Source organism: Haliaeetus albicilla, unplaced genomic scaffold (assembly GCF_947461875.1).
Source record: "Haliaeetus albicilla unplaced genomic scaffold, bHalAlb1.1 scaffold_179, whole genome shotgun sequence".
Classification (NCBI taxonomy): Eukaryota; Metazoa; Chordata; class Aves; order Accipitriformes; family Accipitridae; genus Haliaeetus; species Haliaeetus albicilla.
In genome coordinates this window covers 1-13,229 of record NW_027212540.1, presented here as the reverse complement: position 1 = coordinate 13,229, position 13,229 = coordinate 1, and the positions used below count along the sequence as shown (strand labels likewise).

General features: G+C 62.7%; 1 protein-coding gene and 1 long non-coding RNA gene across 4 annotated transcripts; both read left to right on the top strand.

Annotated features, from left to right (window-relative positions):
• Window positions 1-67: 67 nt before the first annotated feature.
• LOC138684309 (uncharacterized) lies at window positions 68-2,440 on the top strand. Of its 3 annotated transcripts, XR_011323635.1 has the most exons (4): window positions 68-120; window positions 1,457-1,637; window positions 1,826-1,996; window positions 2,379-2,440. It is a non-coding gene; the product is annotated as an uncharacterized lncRNA (long non-coding RNA). The 3 variants fall into 3 exon arrangements; XR_011323634.1 differs by lacking the exon at window positions 2,379-2,440 and having other exon boundaries at window positions 1,826-2,054; XR_011323636.1 differs by lacking the exon at window positions 2,379-2,440 and having other exon boundaries at window positions 1,457-1,654; window positions 1,843-2,054.
• A 491-nt stretch (window positions 2,441-2,931) lies between these two features.
• Window positions 2,932-13,180, top strand: CD2BP2 (CD2 cytoplasmic tail binding protein 2; the record flags this gene model as incomplete). Its single annotated transcript, XM_069777993.1, has 5 exons — window positions 2,932-2,992; window positions 4,503-4,634; window positions 7,404-7,548; window positions 9,297-9,463; window positions 12,664-13,180. Coding segments are annotated over exons 2-5 (919 nt in total), but the record flags the coding sequence as incomplete, so codon positions are not given.
• Window positions 13,181-13,229: the final 49 nt, after the last annotated feature.

Genomic DNA, 13,229 nt, shown 5'->3' with positions numbered 1-13,229 from the left:
AGGGGGGGGTGCCCCAAAAGGGGGGGGCCCCCCAAAAGAAGGGGGTGCCCCCCCCCCCGCGAGCGGAGGAGCGGAGGGGCTGCGCGACCCCCCCGGGTTGGGGGACGCCTATTTTTGAGGGTAGGTGAAAAAAAGGGGGGGGGGGTGATTGATGGGGGTTTGGGGGGGGCTGGGGGGGGGATTGATGGGGCTGGGGGGGGATTGACAGGTCTGGGGGGGTGATTGATTGACAGTTTTGGGGGTGATTGACAGCTCTGGGGGGTGATTGACAGCTGGGAAGGGGGTGATTGACAGTTTTGGGGGGTGATTGACAGCTGGGAGGGGGTGATTGACAGCTGGGAAGGGGATGATTGACAGTTTTGGGGGGTGATTGACAGTTTTGGGGGTGATTGACAGCTGGGAAGGGGGTGATTGACAGTTTTGGGGGGTGATTGACAGCTGGGAGGGGGTGATTGACAGCTGGGAAGGGGATGATTGACAGTTTCGGGGGGTGATTGACAGCTCTGGAGGGGGTGATTGACAGTTTTGGGGGTGATTGACAGCTGGGAAGGGGGTGATTGACAGTTTTGGGGGGTGATTGACAGCTGGGAGGGGGTGATTGACAGCTGGGAAGGGGTGATTGACAGTTTTGGGGGTGATTGACAGCTGGGAATGGGGTGATTGACAGTTTTGGGGGAGTCATTGACACTTTTGGGGGGGTGATTGACAGGTCTGGGGGGTGATTGACAGTTTTGGGGGAGTCATTGACACTTTTGGGGGGGTGTTTGACAGCTCTGGGGGGGTGATTGACAGCTGTTGTGGTGATTGACAGCTCTGGAGGGGGTGATTGACAGTTTTGGGGGTGATTGACAGCTGGGAAGGGGGTGATTGACAGTTTTGGGGGGTGATTGACAGCTGGGAGGGGGTGATTGACAGCTGGGAAGGGGGTGATTGACAGTTTTGGGGGGTGATTGACAGCTCGGGGGGTGATTGACAGCTGGGAAGGGGATGATTGACAGTTTTGGGGGAGTGATTGACACTTTTGGGGGGGTGACGGACAGTTTTGGGGGGTGATTGACAGCTGGGAGGGGGGGATTGATGGCTCTGGGGGTGATTGACAGTTTGGGGGAGTGATTGACAGCTGGGAGGGGGTGATTGACAGGTCTGGGGGGTGATTGACAGCTGGACGGGTGATTGACAGCTCTGGAGGGGGGTGATTGACAGCTCTGGGGGATGATTGACAGTTTTGGGGGCTGATTGACAGCTGGGAATGGGTTGATTGACAGTTTTGCGGGTGATTGACAGCTGGGAGGGGGATGATTGACAGCTGTTGTGGTGATTGACACCTCTGGTGGGGTTTGATTGACAGCTGGGAGGGGGATGATTGACAGGTGCCATTAAAGGTGGCGGCCTTTGATTGACGCTTCGATTGGACCGACGGGCGGTTGATTGACAGCCGCCTCCTTCTGATTGACAGCTCCCCGGGAAGCCGAGCGCCGATGGACGCCCCTCGATCGATCGATTGATCGATCGATCAAGTGATCGACAGCCCGCGGATGATTGACAGCTCCCTGCCCCCCCCCTTGATTGACGCTCCGGCCAGCCCATGATTGACAGCTCTGTCTGATCGATCGATCGATCGATTGATTGACAGCTCCGTCTGATTGACAGCTCTGTCGGATCCATTGATAACTCCATCTGATTGATTGACAGCTCTGTCTGATCGATCGACAGCTCCATCCAATTGATCGATTGATTGACAGCTCCGTCTGATTGATTGACAGCTCCATTCATTTGATTAACAACAGCTCTGATCGATCGATTGACAGCTCCACCTGATTGACAGCTCGGATTGATTGACAGCTCCATCTGATCGATCGATTGATTGACAGCTCCATCTGATTGATTGACAGCTCTGTCTGATCGATTGACAGCTCCATGTGATCGATCAATCGATTGATTGACAGCTCCGTCTGATTGATCGACAGCTCCATCCGATCAATTGATTGACAGCTCCGTCTGATTGATATATTGATTGACAGCTCCGTCTGATTGATTGACAGCTCCGTCTGATCGATCGACACCTCCATCTGATCGATTGATAATTGATTGACAGCTCCAATCGATTGACGGCTCCATCTGATTGACAGCTCCATCTGATTGATTGACAGCTCTGTCTGATCGATTGACAGCTCCATGGGATCGATCGATCGATTGATTGACAGCTCCGTCGGATTGATTGACAGCTCCGTCTCATCGATCGACACCTCCATCCGATCGATTGATAATTGATTGACAGCTCCATCTGATTGACAGCTCCGTCTGATTGATTGACAGCTCCGTCCGATCGATCGATTGATTGACAGCTCCATCTCATTGATTGATCGATTGATTGACAGCTCCATCTGATTGACAGCTCTGTCTGATCGATCGATCGATTGACAGCTCCGTCTGATCGATCGACACCTCCATCCGATCGATTGATAATTGATTGACAGCTCCGATCGATTGACAGCTCCATCTGATTGATTGATTGACAGCTCCATCCGATCGATCGATCGATTGATTGACAGCTCCGTGTGATTGATTGACAGCTCCATCCGATCGATCGATCGATCGACAGCTCCGTGGGATCGATTGACAATTGATTGACAGCTCCGATTGATTGACAGCTCCGATTGATTGACAGCTCCGTCGGATCGATTGATCGATTGATTGACAGCTCCGTTTGATTGACAGCTCCGTCCGATCGATCGACAGCCCCGCCCCCCCGGTTGATTGACAGCCCCCCCCGCGCGCTTATTTAACGGGAACGCCCCCCCCCGCCCCTCCCCCCCCCGAGATTTTGGGTCAAAAAAACCCCAAAACCGCGATCGAGGCCTCGACTCCCTCATTTTTTTTGCGACGCGGCCCCTTTAAGAGCGACCGGCGCCCCCCCGCCCGCCTTCCGGCGCACGCCGATGGCGTCACTTCCGCCCGGAAGTGCCGCCGCCGTCGCGCAGCCACCGGCCGGGTGCGGGGCCCGCGGGAAAACACCGGGGGAGGGGGGGTTCATTTGCATATGCAAATGAGGGGAGGGGTGCGGGTTCATTAAGGGGGGGTGGGGGAGAGAAGTGGGGGTTAATGAGGGGGGCGGGGCGCTAATTGGGGGTTAATGAGGGGGAGGGGGTTAATGAACGGGGGTTAATTACCGAGGAGGGGTTAATTAGCGGGGTTTAATTAATGGGGAGGGGTTAATTAGCGGGGGTAAGGTGGGGGGAGGGGGATGAGGGGGGGTTGGGGCCGGGGGGGGAGGGGCGAGCGTTAATTGGGGTTAATTAGCGGCGGGGGGGTGGGTAATTAAATGGGGGTGTTGCGGGCTAATTGGGGCTGTTAATTAGGGGAGTTAATGGGGGTAATTAGGGATGGTGATTAGGGGGCGGGGGGATTAATTGGGGCTGTTAATGGGCGTTAATTAGGGGTGGTAATGGGGGTTAATTGGGGGCGTTAATGGGGCTAATTGGGGGCTGGTAATGGGGGTTCTTAGGGGTTAATTAGCACCGTTAATGCGGGTTAATTAGCGCTGTTATTAGGGCTTAATTGGGGGCGTTAATGGGGGTTAATTGGGGCCTAATTAGGGCTGTTAATGGGGGTTAATTGGCGCCATTAATGGGCGTTAATTAGGGCCATTAATGGAGCTGATTGGGGGCTGGTAATGGGGGTTTGGGGGGGTAATTAGCGCCGTTAGTGCGGGTTAATTGGAGGCATTAATGAGGGTTAATTAGCGCCGTTAATGGGAGTTAATTGGGGCTGGTTATGGGGGTTCTCGGGGCCTAATTAGGGCTGTTAATGGGGGTTAATTGGAGCCATTAATGGGCATTAATTAGGGCCATTAATGGGGCTAATTAGGGGCTGGTAATGGGGGTTTGGGGGTTCATTAGTGGAGTTAATGCAGGTTAATTAGCGCTGTTATCGGGGCCTAATTAGGGCCATTAATGGGAGTTAATTGGGGCCGGTAATGGGGGTTCTTGGGGCCTAATTAGTGCCATTGATGGGGGTTAATTAGCGCCATTAATGGGCCTAATTGGGGGCTGGTGATGGGGGTTTGGGGGTTAATTAGTGCCATTAGTGCGGGTTAATTGGAGACATTAATCGGGGTTAATTAGCGCCATTAGTGGGATTAATTGGGGCTGGTAATGGGGGTTCTTGGGGCCTAATTAGTGCCATTAATGGGGGTTAATTAGCGCCACTAATGGGCCTAATTGGGGGCTGGTGATGGGGGTTTGGGGGTTAATTAGCGCCATTAATGGGAGTTAATTGGGGCTGGTAATGGGGGTTCTTGGGGCCTAATTAGTGCCATTAATGGCAGTTAATTAGCCCGATTAACGGGCATTAATTAGGGCCATTAATGGAGCTAATTAAGGGCTGGTCACGGGGGTTTGGGGGGTTAATTAGCGCCATTAACGGGCTTAATTATCGCCGTTATCGGGGCTTAATCGGAGCCACCGCTGGGCTTCATTAGCGCCGTTAATGGGCCCCCCCAGGCAGGTTAATTAGCGCCGGTAACGAGCCGCCCCCCAGCCCCGATGGCGAAACGTCGCCCCAGGTTCGAGGACCCCGAGGACGAGGAGGAGGAGGAGGAGGAGGAAGAGCCGCCCCCGCCCCCCCGCAAGAGGGTGAGCGCCGTGGGGCGGCCGTGGGGCAGCCGTGGGGCTGGGGGGAGGCCGTGGGGCAGCCGTGGGGCGGCTATAGGGTGGCCGTGGGGCGGCCGTGGGGCAGCCGTGGGGCAGCCGTGGGGCTGGGGAGAGGCCATGGGGCAGCTGTGGGGCAGCTGTGGGGTGCCCAGGGAGGTGTGGGGCAGCCGTGGGGCGGCCGTGGGGCTGGGGAGAGGCCGTGGGGCGGCTATAGGGTGGCTATGGGGCAGCCGTGGGGCAGCTATAGGGTGCCCAGAGAGGTGTGGGGCAGCTGTGGGGTGGCTGTGGGGCAGCTGTGGGGCTGGGGAGAGGCCGTGGGGCGGCTATAGGGTGGCTATGGGGCAGCCGTGGGGCTGGGGAGAGGCTGTGGGGCAGCTATGGGGCAGCCGTGGGGCAGCTATGGGGTGCCCAGGGAGGTGTGGGGCAGCCGTGGGGTGGCTGTGGGGCAGCTGTGGGGCGGCCGTGGGGCCGGGGAGAGGCCGTGGGGGGGCTATGGGGCAGCCGTGGGGCAGCTATAGGGTGCCCAAAGAGGTGTGGGGCAGCCGTGGGGTGGCTGTGGGGCAGCTATGGGGCAGCCGTGGGGCTGGGGAGAGGCCATGGGGCAGCTGTGGGGCAGCTGTGGGGTGCCCAGGGAGGTGTGGGGCAGCCGTGGGGTGGCTGTGGGGCAGCTGTGGGGCAGCCGTGGGGCTGGGGAGAGGCCGTGGGGCAGCTGTGGGGCAGCTATGGGGCTGGGGAGAGGCCGTGGGGCGGCTATAGGGTGGCTATGGGGCAGCCGTGGGGCAGCTGTGGGGCCAGGGAGAGGCCGTGGGGCGGCTATGGGGCAGCCGTGGGGCAGCTATGGGGTGCCCAGGGAGGTGTGGGGCAGCCGTGGGGTGGCTGTGGGGCAGCCGTGGGGCAGCCGTGGGGCCGGGGAGAGGCCGTGGGGCGGCTGTGGGGCAGCCGTGGGGCAGCTATAGGGTGCCCAGAGAGGTGTGGGGCAGCCGTGGGGCGGCCGTGGGGCGGCCGTGGGGCAGCCGTGGGGCTGGGGGGAGGCCATGGGGCGGCTGTGGGGCAGCTGTGGGGTGCCCAGGGAGGTGTGGGGCAGCCGTGGGGCGGCTGTGGGGCAGCCGTGGGGCTGGGGAGAGGCCGTGGGGCGGCTATAGGGTGGCTATGGGGCAGCCGTGGGGCAGCTATAGGGTGCCCAGAGAGGTGTGGGGCAGCTGTGGGGCAGCCGTGGGGCTGGGGAGAGGCCATGGGGCAGCTGTGGGGCAGCTATGGGGTGCCCAGGGAGGTGTGGGGCAGCCGTGGGGTGGCTGTGGGGCAGCTATGGGGCAGCCGTGGGGCAGCCGTGGGGCGCCCAGGGAGGTGTGGGGCAGCTATGGGGCTGGGGGGAGGCCGTGGGGCAGCTGTGGGGCAGCTATGGGGTGCCCAGGGAGGTGTGGGGCAGCCATGGGGTGGCTGTGGGGCAGCCGTGGGGCCGGGGAGAGGCCGTGGGGGGGCTATGGGGCAGCCGTGGGGCAGCTATAGGGTGCCCAGAGAGGTGTGGGGCAGCCGTGGGGTGGCTGTGGGGCAGCTATGGGGCAGCCGTGGGGCTGGGGAGAGGCCATGGGGCAGCTGTGGGGCAGCTGTGGGGTGCCCAGGGAGGTGTGGGGCAGCCGTGGGGTGGCTGTGGGGCAGCTGTGGGGCAGCCGTGGGGCTGGGGAGAGGCCGTGGGGCAGCTGTGGGGCAGCTATGGGGCTGGGGAGAGGCCGTGGGGCGGCTATAGGGTGGCTATGGGGCAGCCGTGGGGCGGCCGTGGGGCTGGGGGGCGGCCGTGGGGCAGCCGTGGGGCAGCTGTGGGGTGCCCAGGGAGGTGTGGGGCAGCCGTGGGGCAGCTATGGGGCTGGGGAGAGGCCGTGGGGCGGCTATAGGGTGGCTATGGGGCAGCCGTGGGGCAGCCGTGGGGCTGGGGAGAGGCTGTGGGGCAGCTATGGGGTGCCCAGGGAGGTGTGGGGCAGCCATGGGGTGGCTGTGGGGCAGCCGTGGGGCAGCCGTGGGGCCGGGGAGAGGCCGTGGGGGGGCTATGGGGCAGCCGTGGGGCAGCTGTGGGGCTGGGGAGAGGCTGTGGGGCAGCTATGGGGCAGCCGTGGGGCAGCTATGGGGTGCCCAGGGAGGTGTGGGGCAGCCATGGGGTGGCTGTGGGGCCGGGGAGAGGCCGTGGGGCGGCTATGGGGCAGCCGTGGGGCAGCTATAGGGTGCCCAGAGAGGTGTGGGGCAGCTGTGGGGCTGTAGAGAGGCCGTGGGGCAGCTATAGGGGACCATGGGGTGCCCAGGGAGGTGTGGGGCAGCCGTGGGGCAGCCGTGGGGGACTACGGGGTGGCTGTGGGGCAGCCGTGGGGCGGCTATAGGGGATCACGGGGGTGCCCAGGGAGGTGTGGGGCAGCCGTGGGTCGGCCGTGGGTTGCCATGGGTCAGCCATGGGTTGCCGTGGGTCAGCCGTGGGTCGCCGTGGGTCGGCCGTGAATCGCCGTGGGTCACCGTGGGTCAGCCGTGGGTCGGCCGTGGGTGTCTGTGGGTCGGCTGTGGGTCAGCCGTGGGTTGCCGTGGGTGTCTGTGGGTCGGCCGTGAATCGCCGTGGGTCGGCCGTGGGTCACCGTGGGTGTCTGTGGGTCGGCCGTGAATCGCCGTGGGTCGCCGTGGGTCAGCCGTGGGTGTCTGTGGGTCGGCCGTGAATCGCCGTGGGTCGCCGTGGGTCAGCCGTGGGTCGCCGTGGGTCAGCCGTGGGTCGCGCAGGCGGCGGTGGCCGTGGGGGGCCCGGGGAGCCGTTTTTCGGGGAAACCGTCGCTGGACAGTGACGAGGAGGACGAGGAGGAGGAGGAGGACGAAGGCTGCGGCGCCGGCGCCAAGTACGACCTGCTGCTGCCCCACGGCGAGGAGGGTGAGCGCTGGGGGGCAGCTATGGGGCTCTATAGGGGCTATGGGGCGGCTGTGGGGCAGCTATAGGGCGGCTATGGGGGTCTATAGGGGCTGTGGGGCGGCTGTGGGGCAGCTGTGGGGGCTATGGGGCAGCTATAGGGCAGCTATGGGGCTCTATAAGGGCTGTGGGGTGGCTATGGGGCGGCTTGGGGGTGGCTGTGGGGGTCTATAGGGCGGCTATAGGGCACCTATGGGGCAGCTATGGGTTTTTATAGGGGCTGTGGGGCGGCTATGGGGCAGCTATGGGGGTCTATAGGGGCTATGGGGCAGCTATGGGGGCTGTGGGGCAGCTATGGGGCAGCTATAGGGCGGCTATGGGTTTTTATAGGGGCTGTGGGGCAGCTATAGGGCAGCTATGGGGCTCTATAGGGGCTGTGGGGTGGCTATGGGGGTCTATCGGGGCAGCTATGGGGTGGCTATGGGGCAGCTGGGGTGGTTATGGGGCAGCTGTGGGGGCTATAGGGTGGCTATGGGGCAGCTATGGGGTGGCCATAGGGGTCTATAGGGGCTGTGGGGTGGCTATGGGGTGGCTACGGGGGTCTATAGGGCAGCTGTGGGGGCTATAGGGTGGCTATGGGGCAGCTATGGGGCGGCTGGGGGTGGCTGTGGGGGTCTATAGGGCGGCTATGGGGCAGCTGTGGGGGCTATGGGGCAGCTATAGGGCAGTTATGGGGCTCTATAGGGGCTGTGGCATGGCTGGGGGGCAACTATGGGGCAGGTATGGGGGTCTATAGGGCGGTTATGGGGCAGCTGTGGGGCAGCTATGGGGCAGCTGTGGGGCTAGTGCAGGTCCTATGGGGCCCACAAAGCCCTATAGATGCTGTGGGGCTGCTGCCGGCGCTATGGGGCTTATGGGGGGGATCTATGGGGCAGGGGGGAATCTATGGGGTAAGGGGGATCTATGGGGCAGGGGGGAATCTATGGGGTAAGGGGGGATCTATGGGGCAGGGGGGAATCTATGGGGCAGCTATGGGGCTAGTCCAGGTCCTATGGGGCCCACGAAGCTCTATAGACACTGTGGGGGGGATCTATGGGGCGGGGGCAGAATCTATGGGGCAGAGACGGGATCTATGGGGCAGGGGAGGAATCTATGGGGCAGAACGGGCATCTATGGGACGGGGAGGAATCTATGGGGTGGGGGAATCTATGGGGCAGAGGAAGGATCTATGGGGCAGAGTAGGGAATCTATGGGGTAGAAGGATGATCTATGGGGCAGGGGAGGAATCTATGGGGCAGAAGGGGGATCTATGGGGCACGGGAGGAATCTATGGGGTGGGGGGAATCTATGGGGCAGAGGGAGGATCTATGGGGCAGAGGGGGGAATCTGGGGTAGAAGGGTGATCTATGGGGCAGGGGAGGAATCTATGGGGCAGAAGGGGGATCTATGGGGCACGGGAGGAACCTATGGGGCAGAGAGGGGAATCTGTGGGGTAGAAGGGTGATCTATGGGGCAGGGGAAGAATCTATGGGGCAGAAAGGGGATCTATGGGGCAGAAGGGGGATCTATGGGGCACGGGAGGAATCTATGGGGCAGAGGGGGAATCTATGGGGCAGAGTGGGGGATCTATGGGGCAGGGAGGGATCTATGGGGTGGGGGAATCTGTGGGGCAGAGCGGGGAATCTGTGGGGTGGGGGCAAATCTGTGGGGCAGAGGGAGGATCTGGGGGGCAGGGGGCGTGGCGCTGACGCCCCGCCCTGCCCCGCCCGCAGGCGAGGAGGCGTGGCCGGGGGGGGCGGGGGAGGGGGGCGGCCCCCCCCTGACGCCCTTCAACCTGGCGGAGGAGCTGGCCGAGGGCTCCTTCGACCCCCAGGGGCACTACCTGCCCCGCCGGGGGGGGCGGCGGCCCCCCGACCCCTGGCTGGAGGCCGTCGACTGGGTGAGGAAGTGGGGGGGAAGCGGGGGAGGAAGCGGGGGGGAAGCGGGGGGGAAGCGGGGGTCTGGGGGGGGGGAAACGGGGGGGGAAACGGGGAGTTGGGGGGGGAAACGGGGGGAAATGGGGGGAAAATGGGGGACTGGGGGGGGCAGTGGAGGGGGAAGCGGGGAGGAAGTGGGGAGGAAGCGAGGAGGAAGCGGGGAGGAAGCGGGGAGGAAGCGGGGAGGAAGCGGGGGAAAGGGGAAAATGGGGGATTTGATGGGGAAAGGGGGGGTTGGGGGGAGAAATGGGGGGAAATGGGTTTGGGGGAAACGGGGGAAAATGGGGGACGTGGGGGGCAGTGGAGGGGGGAAGTGGGGAGGAAGCGGGGAGGAAGTGGGGAGGAAGCGGGGGGAAGCGGGGGTCTGGGGGGGGAACAGGGGGGAACGGGGAGTTGGGGGGGGAAACGGGGGGAAATGGGGGGAAAATGGGGGACGTGGGGGGCAGTGGAGGGGGGAAGTGGGGAGGAAGCGGGGAGGAAGCAGGGGAAAGGGGAAAATGGGGGATTTGATGGGGAAAGGGGGGGTTGGGGGGAGAAATGGGGGAAAATGGGGGTTTGGGGCAAACGGGGGAAAATGGGGGACGTGGGGGGCAGTGGAGGGGGGAAGTGGGGAGGAAGCGGGGAGGAAGTGGGGAGGAAGCGGGGGGAAGCGGGGGTCTGGGGGGGGAACGGGGGGGAACGGGGAGTTGGGGGGGGAAACGGGGGGAAATGGGGGGAAATGGGGGACTGGGGGGGCAGTGGAGGGGGAAGCGGGGAGGAAGCGGGGAGGAAGTTGGGAGGAAGCGGGGAGGAAGCGGGGGAAAGGGGAAAATGGGGGATTTGATGGGGAAAGGGGGGGTTGGGGGGAGAAATGGGGGGAAATGGGTTTGGGGGAAACGGGGGAAAATGGGGGACATGGGGGGCAGTGGAGGGGGGAAGTGGGGAGGAAGCAGGGAGGAAGTGGGGAGGAAGCGGGGGGAAGCGGGGGTCTGGGGGGGGAACAGGGGGGGAAAGGGGAGTTGGGGGGGAAACGGGGGGAAATGGGGGACTGGGGGGGCAGTGGAGGGGGAAGCGGGGAGGAAGCGGGGAGGAAGGAGAAAATGGGGGATTTGATGGGGAAAGGGGGGGGTTGGGGGGAGAAATGGGGGGAAATGGGGGGTTGGGGGAAACGGGGGAAAATGGGGGACGTGGGGGGGCAGTGGAGGGGGGAAGCGGGGAGGAAGCAGGGAGGAAGTGGGGGAAAGGGGAAAATGGGGGATTTGATGGGGAAAGGGGGGGTTTGGGGGGAGAAATGGGGGAAAATGGGGGGTTTGGGGGAAACGGGGGGAAATGGGGGACGTGGGGGGGGCAGTGGAGGGGGGAAGTGGGGAGGAAGCAGGGAGGAAGTGGGGGAAAGAGGGAAATGGGGGACTTGATGGGGGAAATGGGGGGGGTTGGGGGGAGAAATGGGGAGTTTGGGGGGAAATGGGGGGAAAATGGGGGACGTGGGGGGGGCAGTGGAGGGGGGAAGTGGGGAGGAAGCAGGGAGGAAGTGGGGGAAAGGGGGAAAGGGGGGACTTGATGGGGGAAATGGGGTTTGGGGGAGAAACGGGGGAAAATGGGGGGTTTGGGGGGGAAATGGGGGACGTGGGGGGGCAGTGGAGGGAGGAAGTGGGGGAAAGAGGGAAATGGGGGGTTTGGGGGGAGAAACGGGGAAATGGGGGTTTGGGGGGGAAAGGGGGACATGGGGGGAATGGAGGGGGGAAGTGGGGAGGAAGGGGGAGAAGGGGGAAATGGGTTTGGGGGCAAGGGGCTTTGGGGGGAAAACGGGGACATGCGAGGGAAATGGAGGGGGTGGAGAAGAGGAAGTGGGGAGGAAATGAGGGAAAGGGGGAAATGGGGGGGAGGGGAAAAGGGGGACAAATAGGGGGGAATGAAGAGAAAATGGGGGGAAAAGGGTGGAAATGGGAAAATGGGGGGAAATGGGGGAAGGGGAGGAAATGGGGGGCTGGGGGAAATGGGGGGGTGTTGGGGAGAAGGGGGGACCATTGGGGGGGAAATGGGGGAGCTGGGGGAGGAAATGGGGAGGAAATAGGGAAAAAGAGGAGGAAATAGGGGGGAAATGGGGAGAAAGTAGGGAGAAAATGGGGGAAATGGAGAGGAAATAGAGGAAAGCGGGGAGGAAATAGAGGGGAAACGGGGAGGAAATAGAGGGGGAAATGGGGAGGAAATTAGGGGAAGGGGGAAATGGGGAGGAAATAGGGGGAAACGGGGAAGAAACAGAGCAGAAACGGGGAAGAAATGGGAGGAAAACGGGGAGGAAATGGGAGGAAAACGGGGAGGAAATGGGAGGAAAACGGGGAGGAAATGGGAGGAAAACGGGGAGGAAATGGGAGGAAAACGGGGAGGAAATGGGAGGAAAACGGGGAGGAAATGGGAGGAAAACGGGGAGGAAATGGGAGGAAAACGGGGAGGAAATGGGAGGAAAACGGGGAGGAAATGGGAGGAAAACGGGGAGGAAATGGGAGGAAAACGGGGAGGAAATGGGAGGAAAACGGGGAGGAAATGGGAGGAAAACGGGGAGGAAATGGGAGGAAAACGGGGAGGAAATGGGAGGAAAACGGGGAGGAAATGGGAGGAAAACGGGGAGGAAATGGGAGGAAAACGGGGAGGAAATGGGAGGAAAACGGGGAGGAAATGGGAGGAAAACGGGGAGGAAATGGGAGGAAAACGGGGAGGAAATGGGAGGAAAACGGGGAGGAAATGGGAGGAAAACGGGGAGGAAATGGGGGAAAACGGGGAGGAAATGGGAGGAAAACGGGGAGGAAATGGGAGGAAAACGGGGAGGAAATGGGAGGAAAACGGGGAGGAAATGGGAGGAAAACGGGGAGGAAATGGGAGGAAAACGGGGAGGAAATGGGAGGAAAACGGGGAGGAAATGGGAGGAAAACGGGGAGGAAATGGGAGGAAAACGGGGAGGAAATGGGAGGAAAACGGGGAGGAAATGGGAGGAAAACGGGGAGGAAATGGGAGGAAAACGGGGAGGAAATGGGGGAAAACGGGGAGGAAATTAGGGAAAATAGGGGGAAATGGGGAGGAAATGGGGGCGTTGAAGACGCAGGGGGGCCCCGGGGGTGCTGGCGACCCAGCGGGGGGGCTCGGCGGCCCCCCCAACCCCACGTTCGTGTGTCGTCGTCCCCCCCAGATGACGATCAAACCGCGCCCCCCCCCGAAAGAAAAGCAAGAGGAAGAGGATGAGGACGGCGCCGGGGGGGGCGAGGAAGGCCCGTCCCCCCCCCCGCTGCCCCTCCTGCTGCGGGGGGTGCTGGCCCTGCTGCGGCCCGGCGAGACGGTGGGGGGGGCCCTGCGGCGTTTGGGGGGGGTCGGGGGGGGTAAAACCGAGGGGGGGGCCCCCCCCCGTCGCCCCCGCCCCCCCCCCCAGTTAGAGGAACTGGCCGAACTGGCCGACGGGCTGGTGGCCCGGGGGCTTTTCGGAATTTTCCAGGAAACGCGGGAAAGGCTGGGGCTCCGCCTCCAAAATTTGGGGGGGGGCAACGACGGCCCCCCCCAAAATCCAGGCAGCGACCCCCCCCCCCGCCCCCCCCCACCCTCGATATTTTCGCCCCCGACGAGGAGGAAGAGGAAGGAGAGCGGCCAGAGGAGGAAGGTGAGCGGCGGGGGGGGCCGGGGGGGGGTTTGGGGTGCCCCCCCTGGATTTTTTGGTGATTTTGGGGGTTTTTTGGGGTTTTTTTTTGCAGGGGGGGGCGAGGT